This window comes from Stegodyphus dumicola, chromosome 5 (genome assembly GCF_044657685.1).
Source record: "Stegodyphus dumicola isolate Sdum_Otavi_A_Nest chromosome 5, ASM4465768v1".
Classification (NCBI taxonomy): domain Eukaryota; kingdom Metazoa; phylum Arthropoda; class Arachnida; order Araneae; family Eresidae; genus Stegodyphus; species Stegodyphus dumicola.
Genome location: NC_140772.1, coordinates 37,092,929 through 37,116,618, shown reverse-complemented (window position 1 = coordinate 37,116,618; position 23,690 = coordinate 37,092,929). Strand labels below are relative to the sequence as shown.

Genomic DNA, 23,690 nt, shown 5'->3' with positions numbered 1-23,690 from the left:
AACTGCTCGCTTTGAAATCGTTGAGTTCGTTAATCAAAAATTCGTTAAAAGTTATAAAAAATATGAAATAAATAATATAAAAAAAAAATTCTGAAAGCTTTCAAATTTACATCACGCCCAAAGGAGTGTTTTTTTAACGTTTTTTAACGATTTATAAAATGTCATTTTCTTCGCACTTAAACTATAAAATTCAATTCAACAGAAATATCACAAAACAATTTAAAAAGAGCATATCTTTAGAATTTCCGATACACAGTCTCGCGCGCTGGAGATTTTTTTCCTCTACAGTGTTGCGATTGGTCGCTTGGAAATCGTAGAATTTGTTAATCAAAAATTTTACAAAATATGAAAAGGATAATAAAACGAATTCCAAATTCGGGCTTCCAGATATGCCCATATTCGAGCGAAGGTCTACGTTATTCAGAATTTGATGTCTGTAGGTGCTGTTGTTTTTTCGCAGTGCGAGAAATATACATACATTCATGCAGATTCTTCATTATTTAGTTTCTTTAAACATGATACAAGGCGATAATATATATATAATGGTGGCAACAATCTGAAACGTGATACATCGCATTTAAGTGGTTCAACACAAAATGCCGTTTCGAGACTATTAACCCATGTGGGCTAACGTCTCTTTAGGCTAAGAATTAAATGAGAAATTCAGAATGTCTATGTTTGGAAAAACAAAAAAGTGTGATTTTAAAATTTTAGCAGAAGAATTGGTAGGAAAGGCTCCGAATAATTTTTAAATCAGTGATTTGAAAAAGATAATTTGGACAAGCAAAGAATACGATGAAGGTTGTGTCCGAGAATGGTTGAACATCATTATACGAGAGAGAAAAGAAAAGAGGAAAAAGAAAAAAAAGAAAAAAAAATAGGAAAAAGATTATAAAAGGAAGAGTTGGGAACTACAAAAAGAAGTTAGAGAAAAACTGCTGGAGAACAAGAAAAAACGAAAGCTTATTATATGACTAGAAGGAAGTCAAGATCTCTATCATTTGAACAAGGAGAATAGTAGTTAGGAGAAATTTAAAATCTACTGGAGAATCAACCAAAAAAAAAAAGCATCGTGGTCCAATGACTGTTTCAGATGTATTTCCGGACGACAATTATAGAACTTCGCAAATAAAAGAAGCCTTGATTGTCACTTATGTGCATTAGTTGCTCATAAACCATAAAATGATACAACTAAAATCTTGGAGAAATACAGGAGCAAGCGATGGGGATGACAATAATGACGATGGCGAATTGCAAAAGCATCTATCCAAAGCAAACACTACATAAAACATTGCATTTTTACTTCCTTGTACGAACTAAAAAGGAATTATTGTAATCGCGAAAAGTTTCAGGCAGCATATTTCAAAGAAAATATCCATTTTGACCGCTTTCGAATGCAATTTAACGGTGTTTTTGCGTGATATCTGTACGTAAGGACAGAATAAGAGACTCTTTTCCTCCAAAAAAATTATAAAACTGCTTTAAAATGAATTCTGAAGAGAATTTTTCGTGGCGTCTGTACGAACGTATGTCGCATAACTCAAAACCGAGTAGCCTCAGAACGTTGAAATTTTGTATATAGGATTGCTATAACATGTAGATGTGCACCTCATATTTTGATTGCAATCGGCGGCACCAAACATATATAAATATATTTATGTATATATCCACTCTGTTACCCGGCTCACTGATCTCAGTTTCTTTACTCTTATAGAATTGTATATTGTACATTTTTTGCTTTGAAAATGATTGAATTATGTTGTTCTTATCTTCCGGTTAAGGTTTTTATGCCTTTAGTAAATTTGTATGCAATATTTTTAGATTTATCAACAATTTTAAAGTTGTTTAAGTGCCGCTAAGCCTAATAATTTTTTTGGTGGCGGCCATTGCTTGTTTATATTTGAAACAGCAGAATAGTGGATTTGCTGCCAATCTAGAGAAACGTAGCTTCGCAACAACAAAGATAACGCCTTCATTTATTATTGCGAATTAAATCATGCTTAATCCTTTCTGGAATTTTTTCGAGGAAATACGAGTACGTGTTTAAGATTTACTTAATTTTTTTTTAATTTAATTTTTAGTAATTAGTAATTTAATTTTTCATAATTAGTAATTTTTAATACAAATATTTTGAGTTTTTATGTATTTTTGCCTTCTCGCGAAGTGAGAACTGAATTAATTGAATGAGAAATACTCAATCGTCTGTGGAAAACTGTTTCTTTTCTTTCTTTCTTTTTTTTTCTTTCTTTTTTTTTTTTAAATGTTTTACATGTTACATTACTAAATGGATTTAAGTTCATACAACATTTAATATAACTTACTAGTATGGATTCACTCTTTTAAGATAATTCTACTTTAATTAACTTTTAAGATAATTCTACTTTAATTAAAGCTTGATTCGACGTTCAAATAAATTAAATTTCCCTTGAAAAGCCAGTTTGGAAGTCGAATTGGGCTAATTTACCATTTTCCGCTTACCTTTTTATCTGATTCTACTTTTTTAATGTTTTTTTTTTTTAAATGTTTTACATGTTTAATGGTTTGATTTTCATATGTATTAATTTTTTAAAACGTGTTGAACTTTTTGGAGCAGCAGCTCTTGGTAACTTTTAGGCGAGCTTACTACAATTTATATTTTACTTATTTTGCAGCATATTGCGCAAGATGTTTTCTAGACCAAAATTAGTTTTTCAAAATTGTAATTACTACCTTGCTTGATATATTATATATATGTATATATATATTACATATGTTTTGTGACACCGATTGCAACGAGAAAGGGAGGTGCTTAACTATGTGTCATAGCAGTCCCATACACAAAATTTCAATATTCTATTATTTCTCATTTTTTAGTTATGTGAGGTACATATGTGCGTATTTACAGACGTCACGAAAAAATATACTCTGATATCTCATTCAGATATATCTCCTTCATATCGTGATATATCTCGTTCAGATGGATTCGGGAGCTGTCAAAATGTATATTTTCGTTGAAATATTTTACCCGAAATTTTTCTCCATTACAGTACTTCTTGGCTTCGTACAAGGAAGTAAAAAGACTACTCAGTTACATAATTTTCCGATTATTGAGATATTTTGCCATCACACTTAATATGTGTAATTGGAGTTTTATTGTGTTTAGACCAGCGGTCCTCAACCTTTTGACTAACGCGTATCATCTAAACAAAAACTGAAAACTTTTAGTACCACCACTACAAAGTACTATTACCACCACCACCACTCTTGACCAAAGCTCAGATCGCATAAATTTACGAGTGTTGGAGAAAAAACTCAATCAAAATGTTGGGGTTTTAAGTTTTTGAATTTAATAGTTAAGACTACTTTGCTTCTTTGCGTACCACCTATTTTTCTCTTGCGTACCACCGATTGAGAATCTCTGGTTTAAACGGATTGTGTTGAGAGAAAAATTTAATATAAAATTTTGAAATTTTAAAATTAACTGGATAACAACTACAAGCAATTTTTGCATAAGAAAATAAATTTTCTAGTAGCAAATGGTTTGTTGTATAAATAATTTCATATTAATGTTTTAATTTTATGTGTCTGCATACCCAAAACCTCCTACATGTAATTCAAGTTGAGATTATTTTTTTTTTAAATCATTGAGGACTTGTAATTGTAGACGAGAAATAGAGCAGTATGATCTGAAGAATTTTTTTTTTTTTTTTTTTTTTCTCTTCCTTTATCCTTGAATATTTTGCTTCCGGTGTATCAGCTGACCATTCAAATTCATGTTCAGACATGAATAAATTAACTGTTCGACGAAAAAAACGGAAAACGACAGCAAAAGTGTAACCTTGTGATGTATCATGCAAATGAGCACGTGTGCTCATTCTTTTAAGGGGACTCATACACCTTAAAATTCATAAGTTCTTCGAATATGTGACTGTTGCAAGAATCGGGATAACTTTTTTTTTTTTAAAGATATTACTTCCAACTTTTTACAGCTGACTACATAATATAGCTGCTATCTGAAATAGTAATCAGAAAGTTTGTGTTGCCACAAATATTTTTATAATTTAATCCGCTTTGTGACAACATTTTTCGTCCAGTTTCCACCTTGCGCGCACAGTTTAAAACATTCTGTTGCATAATTTAATTCCATATTTAATATATAGCTTTTATAACATTTGTAAAATACTGTGAACCTAAAATTCTAAGAATGTCGTGTTAAATTTTTATTTTATTTGGAGATGAGTTTATAAAATATATTTTATTAAAAAAAAAAATCTGTAATGTTTTCGTGCATAAATTTTTTTAATACTAAAATATTCATCAAATTTTTGGTTCACTTAGAAAATAGTGCCTATCTAAAGAATTCCATGAAATTTCAAGTACGTACCATTATCCATTTTTAAAATATTATGCGCGCAAGGTGAAAACATGACGAAATATTTTCTCACAAAGCGGATTAAATTACAAAAATATTTGTGGCAACACAAACTATCTAGTTCATAGTTTCTAAAGCAGCTATATTATGTAGTCAGCTGTAAAAATGTGTGAAGTAATTGCTTTTAAAATAAATAAAATATTCCAATTCTTGCAACAGTCACATATTCGAAGATCATAAGGGGTTTAAGGTGTATGAGCCCCCTTAAGTATCATAGATTTCATTACGACTTTTTTTTTTAACCCAATGTCTGGCACAGTACAATTCCAATTATCCAAACTCCGACTATCCGAATCGCTTTCAAAGCTTAAGAAAAAAATTAAGACGGAAATATAGTGCCGGTCAATCAACGATTTCAGGCATTAAAAGGAGCAAACCTAATAGTTTTAAACTTCGCGTCACTGCTTGAAAAGGAAGATGGAAGTTCTTCAAGAAAATCAGTGCAGCAACAAGCAAAAATTTAGAAGATCTCGTTTTCAAGTGGTTTTTACAGCAACGTTCTATGGGAAACCCAATTTCGGATCCGATTCTTTGTGAAAAAGCTAAGATCTTAGCTAAGAAGCTTAGTTGTTCAAGTAACGGCTGGCTGAGGAAGACACGATGTCCATCTATAAGGTATTTCTCCCGCTTTCCAAGCGTCCTTCGTGGTGTAGTGGTTCTGCACGCTGGCCCGGTATTCCAGAGGTCCGTGGTTCGATTCCCGGCGAAGGCGTTGTTAATTTTTCATCTCTCCGGCCTCCAAAAAATATCCTAATGACTCTACACATCAAACAGACCGAAATGTTCAGCAAGCAATGACTTTACAGCACTTCTAAGTACTGAACAGTATGCTGTATAACATGTACACAAAAGTGTTGCCTTTTCATTTTTAATTAATTAAAACCTCTTTTCTTTAAAAATAGTTTCTCTCTCATTTTTAACATACATTACATACAGTAATTAATTAAAGTGTACGTACATCCTTTCTTCGGAAAAAATTCACTTATCCGAATTTTTGATTATCCGAATAGGGTCCGATCTCGACTGATTCGGATAACTGAAGATCTACTGTACTTGCCTATTCAGCGTTGGCCACTCATGGCATTTTATAATGGAGACACCTAATAGATCAACACTCGTTAAAGAAGGTGTTGGTAGTAGGCTCTCTGAACCGCTATATCGTCTGCGCAAGCGATTACCAAAATTCTCTATGGCATCGAAATAAAATACCTATCTACAGTGTCTCACAAAAGTGATGGGACACTTGTGCTTTACGAAAGGAAATTTTAGTAAAATAAATTTAAAAAACATGTAAAAATTTTTTGTGAGTGTGTTTCATACTTAAATTTCGTAACAATTATTACATAACATACATTTTCTCAAAATATTAAAATAGTAATTTAATAAAAATACAATTGTTTAGAACGGAGCAAGAAATGGCTCACATAAGTGATGGGACACCTACTTTTCCATCAAATATTTATCCAAAAATTTTACTTCTTAAAATGTTTTAATATTTTGTTGGATTTCCTTTTACTTTTAAAACGTGATTTAATCTTCTTGGGATGGTTTCGACTAATTTTTTTGTGATTTCTGGAGTGATTTTACCCCATTCTTCTTGAAGCAATGATTTTGATTGTTGTTTTGAAGAAATGGTGTGTTTGCGAATTCTTGATTCCAATTCTTGCCAAATATTCTGTATGGGATTTAAGTCTGGAGATTGTCGGGGTGTTTTTATTATTTCAGGACAGTTATACAGCAGCCAGAGTCTAACGTTCAAAGCAGTGAGCTTGGGGTCATTCTTCTGGTAGAATTTAAAATCATTATGAAGGATCAATTTTCGTGCTGAAGATTTCAAATTTTGATTTAAAATGTCAATATACTTGTACTGATCCATTATAGTGTCAATAAAAGCAAGATTACCAACTCCAGCGGATGACATACACCCCCATATCATAACTCCTCCTCCACCATGTTTTACTGTTGGCACCAAGTTCTGTTTGCGAAATTTTTTCTGGGTTTTCTCTACACCAAGATTCTACTGTCAGAACCAAATATATTAAATTTACTCTCATCAGCAAATATAACTTCATTCCAGTAATCAGAGTTCTTATTTATGTTGGATTTTGCGAAAGCCAGTCTGAGTTTTCTATTCTTTTCACTTACGAAAAATTTTTTCCTGGCTGCTCTACCGTGATATCCAGCAGATCGAATTACTCTTCTAATAGTCTCAGGATTAAAGATTACTCCATATAATGCTTGTAAATCAGCAGAAACTTTAGGAGCACTCATTCTTGGATTTTTTTAATATTTTGAACAATAATTCGCTTTATTCCATCGGATAGCTTTGATGGTCGGCCAGGTCTTCTTTTATCCTAAATCATATGATTCTTTTTATATCGTTTAATGATATTAAAAACTGTTGAATGACTCATGTTAACTGTTTCAGCAGTTTCTCTAATAGGTTTTCCACGTTCAATATGCAAATTAATAACTAATTTTCGAATTTCAGGCAAAGTTTCTTTTCGTTTAGCATTCATGGCTGCACAGAGCTAAAAAACACAAAAATTCCAAAACAAACTGGAGAGAAATACTGCAGACGATTTTATAAATTATTGTCAATTGCTTTTGAGTAAAAATAAAAACCCCAAAAAAATATTTTTATTGTAGTATGTAGTAGTATCTAATGGTGTCCCATCACTTATGTGAGCCATTTTTTTGGTCCGTTTTAAACAATTGTATTTTCATTAAATTAATATTTTAATATTTTGAGAAAATGTATGTTATATAATAATTGTTACTAAATTTAAGTTTGAAACACACCCACAAAAAATGTTTACATGTTTTTTAATTTATTTTATTACAGTTTCCTTTTGTAAAGCACAAGTGTCCCATCACTTTTGTGAGACACTGTATGTTCTCTAAAAAAATTTTTGACCACGCACATAATAATACAAAATAATGAAGACAGCAACACATTGATAACAGTAAATAGAATGGATTTTTATCATCACGATTAAATTTGTGTTGGATTAATGTTCCATTATAGCTCCACTCCAGTTGTCAGGACTACGTGTTCCATGCATACTCTTGGCAAACATAATGGTGACAGTATCAAGGTCCTGATCTCGAACAGTGAGCTGAAGGCAGCTATGTTCTTGTGAGTGCTAGAAGAATTACAATGTCAGAAGGGTGTAAAAGACCCTTTTATTTAAATCACTATTTACAGGAAATCCCATCTCGGGAGTGATAACAGAAAAATAATGACCGCGCTTGGGTCTAAACTGAACAATCAAACAATTTAAAGTAAAGCTTAAGTCGACATTTAAATAGTCACTGTTCACAGAGCTTAAACGCGAGATTGGCCTAGCTATGGTGCGGAGCAAGCCTTAGCTAATTACTAACGCACTTAAATCACTTCAATAAGTATTAGAGTAATAGCTCTAAGGCGTAAGAAGTTAAATACTAACTAATGTGGTGAACGTCCACCGAGCCGACGTGGTCTGAGACTAAAAGCTCTAACACTTGAGAAGTTTCTCACTAACCTTTAAATACAAAACTTGGCTCCAACACAAATAAGCATAAAGCTGAACCGCGCGCTCATTCTGAAGGGAAGTTGAAATAAGATTTTACAGGAAAAGGTGACTTAAAATAAAAAGAAATTTGGTTAGTTTAAATTAAAACCTTACACAGTCACTTCAGGAAAGGAATTTAGTCTGAAAGACTTTTGTGCTTCTCATGATTATCCTTCTGTCCTCATCCACTCCGCATGTTAGAAACATTCCAAACATCAACTTTATGCACTCAAATTAAGGATAGTTTAGAATCTGCCATTTGCTTGTGTTTATCCCTGAAATCAGTCTTATATGTTTTAAATATTTCAGAGTGTATTAATCAAATTTGAAGTCTGAAGTATATGTTTTTTTAGTCCAAAGGTGTATTTGCCCTGAAGGACTATTAATTTCGTTTTGGCATTTTGCGTTGGTTCACTATAAATGTTGGCTCACTTTTCAAATTGTTGCCACCAAATATTGTCGACCTGTGTTATATTTAAAGAAATTAAATAAACAATGAAGAATCTGCATAAATATATGTATGTTTCTTACATTGGGATAAAATAACGGTACCTAGAGCCACCAAATTTTGAATAACGAAATCTTCCACCGAATATGGGCATCTGGAAGCCCAAATTTTAAATTTTAAATTTGCTTTATTATCAGTTTCATATTTTGTAAAACTTGAACGAATTTTTGATGAACAAACTCAACGATTTCAAAGCGAGCAATGGCAACACTGTATGGGGGGAAAACATTTTTATTTCCAGCGAGACTGGTTATCGGAAATTCTAAAGTAATGCTTATTTTAAATATTTTGCGTTATTGCTGTTGGATTGAATTTTATACAGTGTCTCACAAAAGTGATGGGACACTTGTGCTTTACAAAAGGAAGCTGTAATAAAATATATTAAAAAAACATGTAAACATTTTTTGTGGGTGTGTTTCATACTTAAATTTAATAATAATTATTACATAACATACATTTTCTCAAAATATTAAAATATTAATTTAATAAAATACAATTGTTTAGAACGGAGCAAGAAAAGGCTCACATAAGTGATGGGACACCGTTAGATACTACTACGTACTACAATAAAAATATTTTTGGGTTTTTTTATTTTTACTCAAAAGCAATTGGCAATAATTTATAAAATCGTCTGCAGTATTTCTTTCCAGTTTGTTTTGGAATTTTTATGTTTTTTAGCTCTGTGCAGCCATGAATGCTAAACGAAAAGAAACTTTGCCTGAAGATCGAAAATTAGTTATTTATTTGCATATTTAACTTAAAAAATCTATAAGAATAACTGCTGAAACAGTTAACTTGAGTCATTCAACAGTTTTCAAGATCATTAAACGATATAAAAAGAATCATATGATTCAGGATAAAAGAAGACCTGGCCGACCATCAAAGCTATCCAATGGAATAAAGCGAATTATCGTTCGAAATATTAAAAAAAAAATCCAAGAATGAGTGCTTCTAAAGTTGCTGCTGATTTACAAGCATTATATGGAGTAATTGTTAATCCTGATACTATTAGAAGAGTAATTCGATCTGCTGGATATCACGGTAGAACAGCCAGGGAAAAGTTCTTCGTAAGTGAAAAAAATAGAAAACTCAGACTGGCTTTCGCAAAATCAAACTTAAATAAGAATTATGATTACTGGAATGAAGTTATATTTGCTGATGAGAGTAAATTTAATATATTTGGTTCTGACGGTAGAATCTTGGTGTGGAGAAAACCCAGGGAAGAATTTCGTAAACAGAACTTGATGCCAAGGGTAAAACATGGTGGAAAAGGAGTTATGGTATGGGGTTGATGTCGTCCGCTGGAGTTGGTAATCTTGTTTTTATTGACAGTATAATGGATCGGTACAAGTATATTGACATTTTAAATCAAAATTTGAAATCTTCAGCACGAAAATTGAACCTTCATAACGATTTTAAATTCTACCAGGACAATGACAAGCACACTTCTTTGAACGTTAGACTCTGGCTGCTGTATAACTATCCTGAAATAATAAAAACACCCCCACAATCTCCAGACTTAAATCCCATAGAGAATATTTGGCAAGAATTGGAATCAAGAATTCGCAAACACACCATTTCTTCAAAACAACAATTAAAATCGGTGCTTCAAGAAGAATGGGGTAAAATCACTCCAGAAATCACAAAAAAAAAAAAAAAAAAAAAAAAAAAAAAAAAATTAGTCGAATCCATTCCAAGAAGATTAAATCATGTTCTAAAAGTAAAAGGAAATCCAACAAAATATTAAAACCTTTTAGAAAGTAAAATTTTTGGATAAATATTTGATGGAAAAGTAAGTGTCCCATCACTTATGTGAGCCATTTTTTGCTCCGTTCTAAACAATTGTATTTTTATTAAATTAATATTTTAATATTTTGAGAAAATGTATGTTATGTAATAATTGTTACTAAATTTAAGTATGAAACACACCCACAAAAAATTTTTACATGTTTTCTAAATTTATTTTATTACAGTTTCCTTTTGTAAAGCACAAGTGTCCCATCACTTTTGTGAGACACTGTAGTTTAAGGGCAAAGAACATGATATTCAATAAATAATTGTAATACACAAAACATTAAAGAAACGTCCCATTGGGCGCAATGTAAAATCTGAAAGCTTTCAGATTTTTTTTTTCCTTTAAACTTATCAATAAAAGCAAATTCTCAGTTGTAAAATGTAGAATATAGAATTTTCGGCATAGCGCATTTATAAAAATCTCTTGTGAATGAGATTTCATGTTTAGAAAATATCCGAAGATTTTTTGAATTCAGGGTAAATGAAAATATCCGGTGAACATACTCGATATGCTAAACAAACATGAAAAAGTCCATCACAGCATTCTATTGTCAGGATAAAAACAGTAACTTCCAGTTTCGGGAGACTAAAATTATCGCTTGCTCTAATTCGCTGCTCAATTTGGATTTCTTAGAAGTCTTCGAAATGTTCTTGCATAGCAATTTTTAGAACGAAGTAGCTTCTAATTGAGTTTTTGTAAGAAAAGAGAAATCCGAATCTCATTATTCTTTTTTAGATCAAGTACTCCAAAGCCCGCATGTAGCTCTATAAGCTTTATTGCATTCTCCATAATAGCAAGATAAAATTGGACTAAATTCTCGTGAACTGCAGGCAGTGATAATCACATGTTCATTAGCCCAAAAGGGACGTTCGTCGCAAATATGCTCAAAACTGTATTTTGCGTCGAAACACTTAAATGCGTTGTATCATTTTTTAAATTGTTGCCACAAATATTAACGCTCTGTATTTTTTTATAGAAATTAAATAACGAAGAATCTGCATGAATGTATGCATGTTTCTCGCATTATGAAAAAGCTACGGTACCTAGAGCATTCAAATTTTGAATAACATAGTCCTCCACCCAAACATGGGTACCTGGAAGCCCGAATTTTGAATTCGTTTTATTATCTGTTTCATATTTTGTGAAATTTTAACTAACTTTTGACTAACAAATTCAATAATTCGAAACAAGCAGTAGCAACACTGCAAGGGGGAAAATATTTTCATTTCCAGCGTGCTAGACTGACTATCTATCGGAAATTCCAGAGATATGCTGTTTTTAGATATTTTGTTATTTGGGTGTTGAATCGAACACTGCGGACTTCTCATATTGTGATTTACTCATGTTCCTTTAGCACAAGGCCCATTGGGGAAACATCTGAAACTGTTAAGTTTGTTAATCAAAAATTCATTAACGTTTTACAAGATATGAAATAGATTATAAAACAAATTCGGGGTTCCACGTGCCCATATTCTGGTGGAGGACTACGTTATTCAGAATGGGAAGACTCTAGGTACCGCTGTTTTTTCACAATGCGAGAAACATGCATGCATTCATGCAGATTCTTCATTATTTAATTTCTTTAAATATAATGCAGGGCTCTAATATTAGGTGGCAACAATTTTAAAAGTGAAACACCGTTTTACAGTGGATGACGCAAAATGCCAAAAAGAAAATTAATAGTCCTTCTGGGCAAATTGCCCCTTTGGGGTAAAAGTAACTAATAATTAAATTAAAATTTGATTAAAATATAAAGGTATAAATAAAATTTTAATAAAGTATTAAATTAATGATAAATAATTAAATAAAAAACTGACCTCCTATTGTTTGGAGATTCAAATGGAATTACAATTTTACACAAAAACTAAGTAATAGCTCAGCCAGCCTCCTACTGGATTTAAAGCCCTAAATATATAGTATATTGTATTGTTTCATGCGATGATAGAAATAAAAGTTATCCTTTTTCCATCACAGTAATAAAAAAAGCAAAACGATTAAACCTTCACTAAGGAGAATAGGGAGATTACTAAAAAAAAGTACGAGAGTGTGGAAGAAAATTTTAACGGAGAAGTGTAGCTTTCAAAAACAAAAAGAGAAGAATTCATCGCCTTCTGATCGCTATGCCCTACCGATATAATTCTATCTGTCAAGCATAATTTGACAGGGGTAAAAAATCCCTCCCCAAATCCGATCCGATTATAACGTGAAAACAAGTGTAAGGCTCTGTACAAATGACAATTTTCATCCATTGCATCTCATAAGTATCTGCAGGAGGTCCGGTGACGAAAACTACTAGCAATGTAGTGCACAACCAAGATGATCAAGTTTAGTACTTTCTGGAAAGAAACATTTACCCGCTGTCATTAATTCATTTAACAAAATTCTTTGCGAGGTAGATGTCTTCGAGAAGTTGGATGGCGTCTCAAGTCTTTGAGAAGTGGATGGCGGCTTTCCTTTCCTTACACTTCTCAACCTCCGTCAAAGTATTTATTCCCCAGGCATAGGAGGGGCATACTACAATTTATCTCAAAAACTGAAAAGTATCGGAGACAAGATCCAGTGTGCTCCGACGCAATTTAAGCTTTTTTTACAACTGATATTTTTTAAACCAGTCGTTTCGTCCAATTGAATTGTAAAATTTGGGTTTTCTTAACGTCTAGTTGTAAGTTGCTCGAACTGGTCATTGCTAATTTCAGAAATGTTATTGGTGACAGTGCCGTTTGGAAAAGGAATTTCCCGAATTTCATCACTATATTTATTTCTGTGAAGTATTTCTACCTTTCTTATGCCAGATTGTAATACACGATCTACTATAATGTTGTATGGCGTTTTGTTTTTAGCAGTCAGATATAAAGCTTCGAATGGCGGAAATAAATGCAGAGGATGTTTACACATTTTTAGAACGATTTCGGAATCGTTTAATTAATGCTAAAAATATAAAGAGTACTTTTTTTAAAAGTTCAGTGTGATAGCCTTTTTTCCAAACTATAAGTATGCATCGTGAATTTCATGATAGAAGACTTTTCGTAAAATTTCCAGGGGTACTGATTTACATTTTCTTCCACTATTCTTCAGTATTTATCAAATGAGGTGGGTTCGCCCTTAGAATTAACTCTATTCAAGACACCAAAGGCACATTAGTTCATAGGAGAAACGTCAGGGGACTTCCCAGGAATGCGTTGAAAAGGTACATATGCAACACTAGTATCAGTCTTCATTTTTTAAATGAATGCAATGGTACATTTCGAAGTATGATTTGCTGTTTTGTCTTGATGAAGTTTCACTCTTTGACAGTCACTGAAATAAAGAAATTGCATTTCTTCTGTAAATACCGGACTTAAAACTTTCTCATGATAGTACGTTAGGTTAATTTTAACATTTTTTCTACTCTTCCTATGTGAAATGTCCCAATCCTGCGACAATCATAGCCTGCTTCTGAAACTTTCTATGCATTGATGGAACTAGGTCATAAGTTTTCAGTGCCTTTGTTACTCTAGTACAGAGTAAAGAGTATTTTTATCCTGAACTGTAAATAGAATAACATCTAAAACAATAAAGTACAATGTTGCATTGTTCTTGCAATGTACACACTGGTGGACACCGTATGAGTAGGACGTGTTCTACAGGAGCACTGTATTCTACATTTATGGTCTGAATGCCTTTGGATTTGCTTCGGACGCTGGTGTTTTTTGGTGTTCTGTGATATACATTATGGAAACACAATATGTGTATGATTTAGCAACGAATAGTGACGGTCATTTTAGTGATCTATAAACGGAACCTTCGGACTGGATGAAACACTTGAATGATTTGCTCTCTAAAAAGGAATTCAACGCTGTGGATTTTATTAATGCTACTGGATTTCTAAAAAGCACTATGGATTTCGGTGAAAAACTTCGTAATAGTTGTGAATTAACTTTTAAGGAAAATCATACTGTGGATGGTCTCAAAGACTCTTCGCTGAAACTCAAATTAAGAAAATGGACTTGCCAAACGCAAGAGCTTATTAGGTAAGTGACAAAATTTTAGGGTACGTAATTGTTCTATTGCCGATTCTGTTGTAAATTCTGATTTTAAGGTAAAGTGTTTAATGATAGTGTTGCGTGCGTACGGGTTCCTAATAGATTGAATGCACAAGTCCGATAAAAAATTAATAAAATTTATTCTTATCACATGAAATATAATAAAACTTTGCATTTTTCTTCAGAGATATTAGCACAATATCATACAATATCATGCAGTAGTTATATTTTAAATTACCAAAACGTTAAATAGAACGCAATCCAAAGCGCAGAGAAAGCTAATCCGATCTTACCGCGAATTCGCTACAATCAACAACAATAATTATCTAAACAACCGAATTGAGCTGCTTCTCTCCGCTTTTTTAAAGCTTTTTAATCGGACACGAGAAAGTTCTGGTAATTTCTGTTTCCTCGAGGTTTCTGGAAAGAAAAAGAATAGAATTACGAGATGTCTATTTATTAAATGTTGAATGCGCGTGCTCCTGTATTTTTACTTTTATAAGTATCGTGCTTCATTGAACGGGGATATAAAAAATTTTAATTATAATTCTACTAAAAAGAAATAACTAAATACAAAATTCGTAACAACAGGGATAAGAATACTAATAATGTATTGAAATGTGCTAGTTAACTGGGTACTTCTAATGAATTACTGTTCTCTGATGTTGTTAAAAATGGTAAAGAATTAGAAAAAGGTAGTAAACTTAAACGTAATTCTAAGAAACGTGCACAAGATAAAACCACGTGCTCGGATGGATTTATTTTTCCTAAAAAGATCACCAGGCCACGTAAAATGTTAAAAAACAATGTTTATATTGCAATCTGGAATAAAGTTACTACCCTTAATTGTAGTGAAAATAATACTGAAAAGGCTAATGAAAATGTTGATAATATGGATACGAATGTTGATAGTCCTGATGCTGAAGATAAGTATACACTACCACAACCACGTATAATTCCGATTGTGGTCATTCACCCAATTAAATTTATGACTTTGTTAAGAAACTTAATAATGAACTAAATGTTGTCTTCACAGTCAGAATTCCTGGTGGTTTCTTAAAACGATTACCACTCACTGTGGATCATCACCGTGAGATTACGAGATACCTAGATACTAATGGTATACAGTATTACTTACTACATGCTAAACGTGTTAAACTTGCGAAGGTTGTTATTCGAGGGTTATACTCTGACTGCCCTAAGGAGGAAATTAATGATGAGTTAATTGCGGAAGACCTGAATGCTATTAAAGTGAACCAAATATTCAGATTTAAAGCTTGTGTTCCACTATCTCTGTTTCAAGTGCAATTAGCTACTGTTGAGGGCACTGATAAAATTTAAGACTTCAGTAATTCGCTATGTTTTGATGTTAAAACAGAACCCTACAAATACAAAGGTGGTATTGCTCAGTGCCATAATTGCCAACATTCATCGGAGGGATGCAAACATGCTCCGAGATTTATTAAATGTTCATTTCTACATAAAACTATAGCGATATCCAATAATAACTATAGCGAAATACTCGAGTTTTTCACAAATCTTAAGAAATTAAAATATCTATTACGTACACTTTCAAAAACAATCCGTGACCTCCGCCGTCCTCAGTTTAGCTCTACAACGATAGTCAGAAACTTAAGCGGCAGCTGTCCAGCTGACGGAAAAATTTCCAACGCATCGATCTCTGTAATGATCGAGACGATGACACCAGACTAGCTCCCTGTCGAGTAGATCGCAAAAAGCGACCCGTTCTTCTATCTCGACGGTGTCCAGACTAGGGCCCTAAAAGGCAGAGGCATACAGGGTAAGGCTACTATAAAGGGTACTCTAGTAGCTCTAATACAGGGCAGTTATGCCGGTCCCCCACGTCACAGAAGAGCCCCAAAATCGAATGGAAAGTTTATTATTATAAAAATTTAAATAACTCCAAAAAGTTCGCTTGTTCATTACTAAAGTAGTCAAGCAGAGAGGGGCCCAAAAAAGTTTTTGCCCCAAGCCCCAGTTAGGTTAAGTCGGGCCCTGATTAATATTTCTGTTGGTAGAAAGAGCATGAGACGATGAAAGGACTTCATTGTTGATGAAAGAACTTAAGCATCATTGTTATTATGATTATTTCGTACAGACTTAAATCACTCATAACCCATTTTGGTTTTCTCCCCGCTTCTTGAATCGGCCACACAAAGTGCAAGATTTGATGGTGATAAATGTTTCACTTGTGTTTAGTAAAAGAACATCTCAACTTTTATACATAATAATGTTTGTTTATATATATATTAAAGGTAGGAGGGAATATTTTAATTTTGAATTTTTATTTTGGGTTGTCAGATGTACGCCCGCAGTCAAATTGTATCTGTGTCATAGTTATTTCGAAGTAGTATTTTTTAAACGTGAACAGACTATACCATTTACAGCGGCTTTTATGATTTTTTTTGTCCCAAAATTGAATTTTGATAATTTTGCAGTTACTGATGGAACATGCAGAGTTTTTAATAGGATTTTTGAATTGCAGATTTAACATGTTGATTAGTTCAGAATGTCATGTAGCACTTCGAATTTCTTCTGTTCTACTTCAATTTACAGTTTATTTTTTATATTTTATTATGCAGTATTTTGTTTTTCTCAATTTTTCGCGCGTTTTCAAGAATTCTAGATTTATGTGTGGAAACATAAACATAGTAAAGGAGCGTAACATAATAAAGGAGATGAAATATAATGGTCAATAGTTTTTAACTAAAATTAGCAAATGCACAAGTTATTGTACAAAATCGTTCCATATGTTAGAAATATAAAATAAGCTGCTTAGCTTCTATTCCTATTATTATTCTGAAGAAAGTATGTATTTCGTGTAATTTGATAAAGTTTTCCAGTTTCTATCTATCATTTTATTCCTCTCTGAGTTTAAAGTAAATGCTGCTTATTGAGATCATTTCAAAAGGCTGAATAGCTAAAGCCACGAAACACAAGTATCTTGTAATGAAATAATATACTTGATAAAGTCTTCAATGAAGGATTCCTGCTCTTAGTTAGATAGTCTGTAATTGCTTTTGATGTAATTTATTTATTCCATTTATCATATTTAAAAAATCTGCTAAAGTTATGTTTATCAAGTCAATTTGCGTTTAAACATATGCATGATAAAACAGTGATTGAGAATTATTTTATTAATTCTATGGTACTCTTCTGTTACAGAGACCAGATTCTGAAATATGTGTATGTATGCATGCATGTTCGAATAAATTTCATGTACGTATGTGTATACGTATTTATGTGTTCATAGACACACACATACATATATATACATCAGCATGCATACATACTTTCTGGGTTATGGTATGCATGTGATTTAGCAATATTATGATGAGCAGTAAATGACTCATTTTGGCATTGGTGACAGTTTTTGAAAATCGCACCAAGCCTGTACTGTATACTAGAAGTTTACTCATTTCTTACTCTAGAAGTTTACTCATTTCTGGTCCCAATAACAGAGGAGTACCAATTCTGTAAACTTATGTTTATCTAGCAACATATGCAAATGCATGAATTTGAAGTAATTCCTTATATTTGAATCTTTTATATACATATATCTAAATAATTTAGATAGTGATCATTAATGATGCAATTGATGATGAGCTTTATACAGTCATGGGAGCTCTAACACTTTTTATTTCTTAAACAATGACTGAGATACTTACAGTCATGGTTGATGTAATATTTCTTTATTTTTGTTAGCAAAGCATTTTTTTTTATGTCAAAGATAAATTGGTACCATAAGTGTACTTGTTCTTGAAGAACTTTATTAATATCTTTTAGACTTTTGAAAAAGCAGCAATAGGGTTTAGCAGGTCTTTAGTAGCAAAATGAGAACGAGTGAATGTGATATGTTTAAGATGAAACCTCGATTCAAAGTGTTTAATTTTAATTCAAACTTATCCCCATTGGTTAATTTTAAGTTTTGGTTACCAAATTTGAAATCGCTGTTGGCTGAAGCATTATGTAAGTATCTGTGTCATGAGCACTGTGGAGGAACCATACGATAGTGATTAATTTTGAGATGATGCAATTTGGAGTGATTTATACTAGTAGTGCTAAAAATATATTTATGAGTGTCCCTTGGTGAAAACTGGCGATTTTTGGTGGTACATGGATACCGACTTTATGCAATTCTTTGATATGTTATTCTGGCTTTGTGTAGTGGCGATTTTTACACCCAAAATCACCACTACACAAAGACAAAATAACAAGTCAAAGAATTGCACAAACTTTGTATCCATGTACACATTGACCTATTTTTGCTTAAAAAAAATCAGAGAATTGCACAAACTTGGCATTGTGCACTCCCTTCACTTTGTTCATGTACACATCGATTAATTTTCACTTAAAAAGTCAAAGGAGCATCCAGTTCTTAAGTATAGCCAAACAAAAAATACATAATCTCAATAAACTACATTTTAAATCAAACAATAAAATAACAAAAAAGGAAATTCGTCTTATGCATATAAGCACTACACAAAGCAAATATCCTTTTATTTAGAAATTTCTGAGTCCTTCAGTCTGTGGCATACAAAATTCCTTAACAGCATCCAAAAACTTCCTGAAATTATCTGAACTAGAATCCGTATATCGGCGTTGCCACATACTGAATTCACAAAAATAAGAGTAAAATTGCTGGTATCCTCCGACGTTCAACCATACGCATTTCCTTCGTACAAACAGGACATAATGGCTACTAAGTAAACCTTTATTTGCACACCAGTCAATTAATGCACTCTTCCCCTTTTGTTCCAAATTGTACCGAAACTTCAAATTAATCTTACCACATTCAGCCAGCCATTCTACTGTCTAAACCACAAAACAAGCAATGTACTTCCTAAAAACACACACCACAAGCCCTTACAAATCTATTTCCCATCATTCAAAATATACCACAATCATGCAACTAATTATGTCATAATAGGGTTTCCATAACATTCAGCTACTTAGGTTACCATAAATGAAACAACAACTTGGCGATAAATGAAACAACATTTTCACGATAATACAAGGGGCACCCTTCAATCTACTCTAACTCTAGCAGCCTCCATTTTTAAGATAGAAGAGGGAATAACCAAATTAAAATTGAGTCTCAAGGGACTACTGCATATTAAAAATAGAATTTAGATATACTTTGTTTTTATCTTAACATATTTATATATATTTGTAAAGTACAAGGATTATTCTAAAATATGAAAATGCCTTTGATAGTTCTTTCAGATTTAAAAATTATTTTTGTTAAGATTTCACATAATCATTTCTTTTCAATTAGATTCCTGTAAATAACAATGTCTATATTTGTGAAGAAAGCATTTCATTCAAGATGTGCAAGAATCCAGTTTCCAAAATGTGTTTCGTGCTTGATACATCATGGTATTTCCTCACACTTTCAGTTTTTATCCTTATCATTGCAAAATAGTATGGAATACAGCTATCGAAATTTTTCACGACTTCCTAAATGGTTCAGAATGGAGAAAAATAAATATGATATTGTAGATATTGGTGACGTTGGGCCAAAAAGAAAAATTCCTAGGCACATTGAAAAGCCTAGTTATGCTGAAACTGGAGTGGATGAAGAGGCTGATGACTATATTGAAATACTAGATGAAAATAAGTTGAAGAAAATGAGGCAGTCTTGTGCTTTGGCAAAATTAGTTTTGGAAGAAATAGGGAGACATATTGGAGTAAGTTATCTGTTGACTGAAATATTGTAAACTATTTAATAAGAAAGTTATATTAAATGTTTTTCATTGTGGAATCTTGAGTCTCATTGTAAAATATATTCATTTGTCGAATATGTTTTTATGGTGTATTGCTTTTGTATAATTATTACTGTATTGGGTTTATGCTTTGAGCAATTTATTTAATTATAGATTAAATAAATTGCAATATGCAGAAGTACTTACTTACCTTGTAGAATTAAGTTTTTAGAAAAGTGTAGAGAACAGGTTAAAAAAAAAAAAGACATGACTGTACTTCTTTCATCTTGTAAAGCTATTAGGTTCTTTGAAGTAAGAAACACAAACTGTCAGCTATGCCTTCAGCAAGATTTTCTGAACCGCAAATCTTTCAGTTGTTAGTTGGATATATGATGAGTTGCACCACCAGAACATGCCCTGAAAAGCCTCAATAATTCCTGACGTTCTTATATTCAGAGGGTGATAGGGAAGAGAGAAATAAGACCCACTTCATCGAATCTCAGTGGTCACAAATTATTGTCCATAAGATTTTAGTAAGGTGCCGCTATGTTATTGAATTATATTTTTCAGAGCAAGAAAGGTTAAAATTCTGCTGAGATTCAAATTTTGGATTTTACAACTGCTAGCCGGACATGCTACCAGTTACACCATGAAAACTCACATGGGAGAACACAATAATTTTATACAATATTATTCATTGAAAATAATCAGTAGATATCAGAGAATAAACATGTATTGGCATAATACAGTATGATGAAAAATGTTATAATTTATTGGCCACGAAGAAGAGACTTAATAATAGTATGGTATTTACTTATTTACTTACCAACAGCTGAATCGCTGTACCATCTCTTATATGACTATCAGCATTGTACTCAATTGGTGGAGCATTCTATTATCGCTAAGCCTAACCAAAAATCTTTATAGAATATTAAAATTTAATTAAAAATCAAATAAATTTGTAGCTGAATTTATAAAGTTGCTTCGGAAGATAGGTATTTGTGACCTGTGGTTATTAAAGAGTCTCTGTCAAGACTTTGTTGAATGATTTTTTTTTTTTTTTTAGATTGCTTTTAGATTTTCGCAGTTCATTGCCAGGTGGTCTATGAGAGGGTACAACTCTGATACATGCCCTAATTTCACCAAATGTGGCGATATGTGTTCTGCGCTGGTTTTGGCGTGATTGCATTTTGTATGGCAACCCTGTTGACGTTGAAAAATCTTTCGCTGGAGTTCGTTGGTTCCTGTCATGCTTTGTGTCTGAGAAACTAGGGGGGAAAGATTTAATGGTGAAAGTTGTTGAATTGAAGTTCGACATAAGGAAATATCGTCGTGGCCATCCTGTTGAAGGGCAATGGGTATTTGGAGGTGTGGAAAGAAGGTATGGGAGATTATTTTTAGCGGCTGTGTGTGATAGAAGTAGGGATTTGTGATTATTTGTTATTTTATTTATTTGTGAACCATAGTATGAATTTTCTGGATAGTGTATCTGGCTGTCATATAAATACAATAGTGATTACGTGGCGGTATGAAATTGGTATTTCTGCTGTTCGAAAAAGCATTAATGGTAAGTGCATTTTATTTTATTCTTGTTCTTATTTTGTAGAATGTTAGGTTCATTGTTTTTTCTTAGTATGAATTTCTGTCGTTATTGCTGTTTTCTGAATTGTTTGAAATTTATTTTAGTTATTTTGTTGATTAGATTTCGTCTAAATTATTAGATTTCGTCTAAATTGTGCAATTCGTAGATGTTTTTTAAAAACATCTACGAATTGCACAATTTAGACCAGAAAGCTGTGTACATGGTATTCTTTGAAATTTATTGTTGTTATGTTAATTTATTAAAGTGAGGTGTGCGTAGTTCGTAGATTCGTTTGTTGCCTAAATTGTGCAATTCGTAGATGTTTTTTTAAGTTTAAACGGGATGCTGTGTATATGGTATTCTTTGAAATTTATTGTTATGTTAATTTATTAAAGCGAGGTGTGCGTAGTTCGTAAATTTGTTTGTTGCCTAGATTGTGCCATTCGTAGATGTTTTTTTAAGTTAAAACATATCGCTGTGTACATGGACTCTTGTCAAATAATTTTGGTTAGAAACTTCACGGTTTCGCTATCTAAATTTTTTGTTTTTGTTTCGGATTTTTAGCTTAAATTGTGTGTTTAAAACGTGGTTTTTGCATTCGCGAAAACCGTGTTTTTGGAGACATTTTAGGCTTAAAGTTCGAAATGTAGACAAAAAAATTTAGATAGCAATATGGCAGCGTGGAGTTTCTCGCCAAAAATATTTGCCGAGAAATTTGCCGCCTTGAGGGTGCATATCAGAGTAGTTCCTAAAGTTTTAAGTTTGTTTCATAGTAGCTTACTCTTTTGGAGTTTTTTCAGCTGTGTACGGGTGGAAATGTAGGTCTTTGGGGATTTCACACTCGAACATCTAGAGATTGATGGTACCTGTTGAGCCGCATAGCCATGAGTTTGTGTGGTGCAATCTGAAGCGAAACAGATAGGCTGCGAAAGGGCCATCAGGAAATGTGCTCTGCCTATAGTGGTTAATTCCCTTGAGGGCACCGGGAAGAAATTACATGTCGTCCTGCCTGTCAGCTCTTGCGTCCAGTTTGTTTTCCACTGAGACATAAGGTCCTACTCCAGTCTTGATTTAAGATGTGATAATGGAATTGTCCATTTGCACTATCTCTTGCCAGTTGGTCAACTGCTTCATTGCCCATTGTGCCCACATGGGTGCGTGTCCAGTGAAGCTTGGGACAGATTTTCTCTGGGAAAAAGGATAGCAAGCGTTAGATTTCCCTTATTAGTGGCGAGTGGCTGAGCCCGATTATTGCCTGTAAACTTGAAGCACTGTTGGAAATTATAATGCTTTTTCTTGTTGTTTCCTGGCAAATTTCATAGCTTCTCTAACGGCTAATAAAGTTGAGTTCTTGTAACTGAAAGGTTATGTAGCGGTGATCGCTTAAAGATTCCTGGTCCGAGACATTTCAGTTAGAAACTATAGGTGCAGTACTGGGCATCACCAGTGTAAGATCTATCCAGCTTTGGGCCTGTAGAGTTATTTATGATCTTAAGAGAACCAAAATTTATAAAAAGATCATGCTGATTTTTGTTTTATTAAACATTTCTTTTAACTTAAGTAACTTTGTTTTTTCTGTTAATACTTTTTTAAATTTTTTAGAGAGAGACATTTTTTCTTTGTTTACAAAGTTGTGTGTTGTTCAAATCCTGTAATTACTGCATCAGGAATTCCCATAACCTAAAATTTTCATTCTCAACACTTTTTTATCCTCTGCTGGTAATGATATTTTTGAGATTTAAACCATACTACAGATTTTTTGATCCATTAATTGACTGACTGATGAGTATCATTATCACAATGAAGACTTCAGTTAAATGACCTTATTTAGCAGCATTTCTTCACATATTCCATGAATTGAAAAAAGTTGTGGTTCTTTTCCATTGAAGCCACACCACTTGGCACATTTTTTAATCTGGCATATTTCCTTGGCACTAGGCATCATCAGTTTAGTTTATTATTGTTATTATTTATTTTTATTTTTCATTTACTTCCTGATGCAAGCACATTTCTCAGGTAAGCATATTTTTTCTTTTTTCTTCCTCTTCTACTCCTCTCTCCCCCTGGAAAAAAATATTTGTACAATTGTTGG

The 23,690-nt window shown here is 32.7% G+C and overlaps 1 protein-coding gene across 4 annotated transcripts in view; it reads left to right on the top strand.

Annotated features, from left to right (window-relative positions):
• The first annotated feature begins 16,422 nt into the window (after positions 1–16,422).
• Positions 16,423–23,690, top strand: part of LOC118192240 (methionine aminopeptidase 1D, mitochondrial) — a 59,134-nt gene continuing 51,866 nt past the window's right edge. Inside the window, exons 1-2 of one of the 4 annotated variants that reach the window (XM_035363153.2) lie at positions 16,423–16,566; positions 19,590–20,001. In XM_035363153.2, coding sequence (XP_035219044.1) covers positions 19,606–20,001 — 396 coding nt within the window. In that variant the 5' untranslated portion in view covers positions 16,423–16,566; positions 19,590–19,605. Of the gene's footprint in view, positions 16,567–16,604; positions 17,120–18,512; positions 20,002–23,690 lie in introns of those variants that run through there. The other 3 variants (XM_035363154.2, XM_035363156.2, XM_035363155.2) reach the window with 3 other exon arrangements.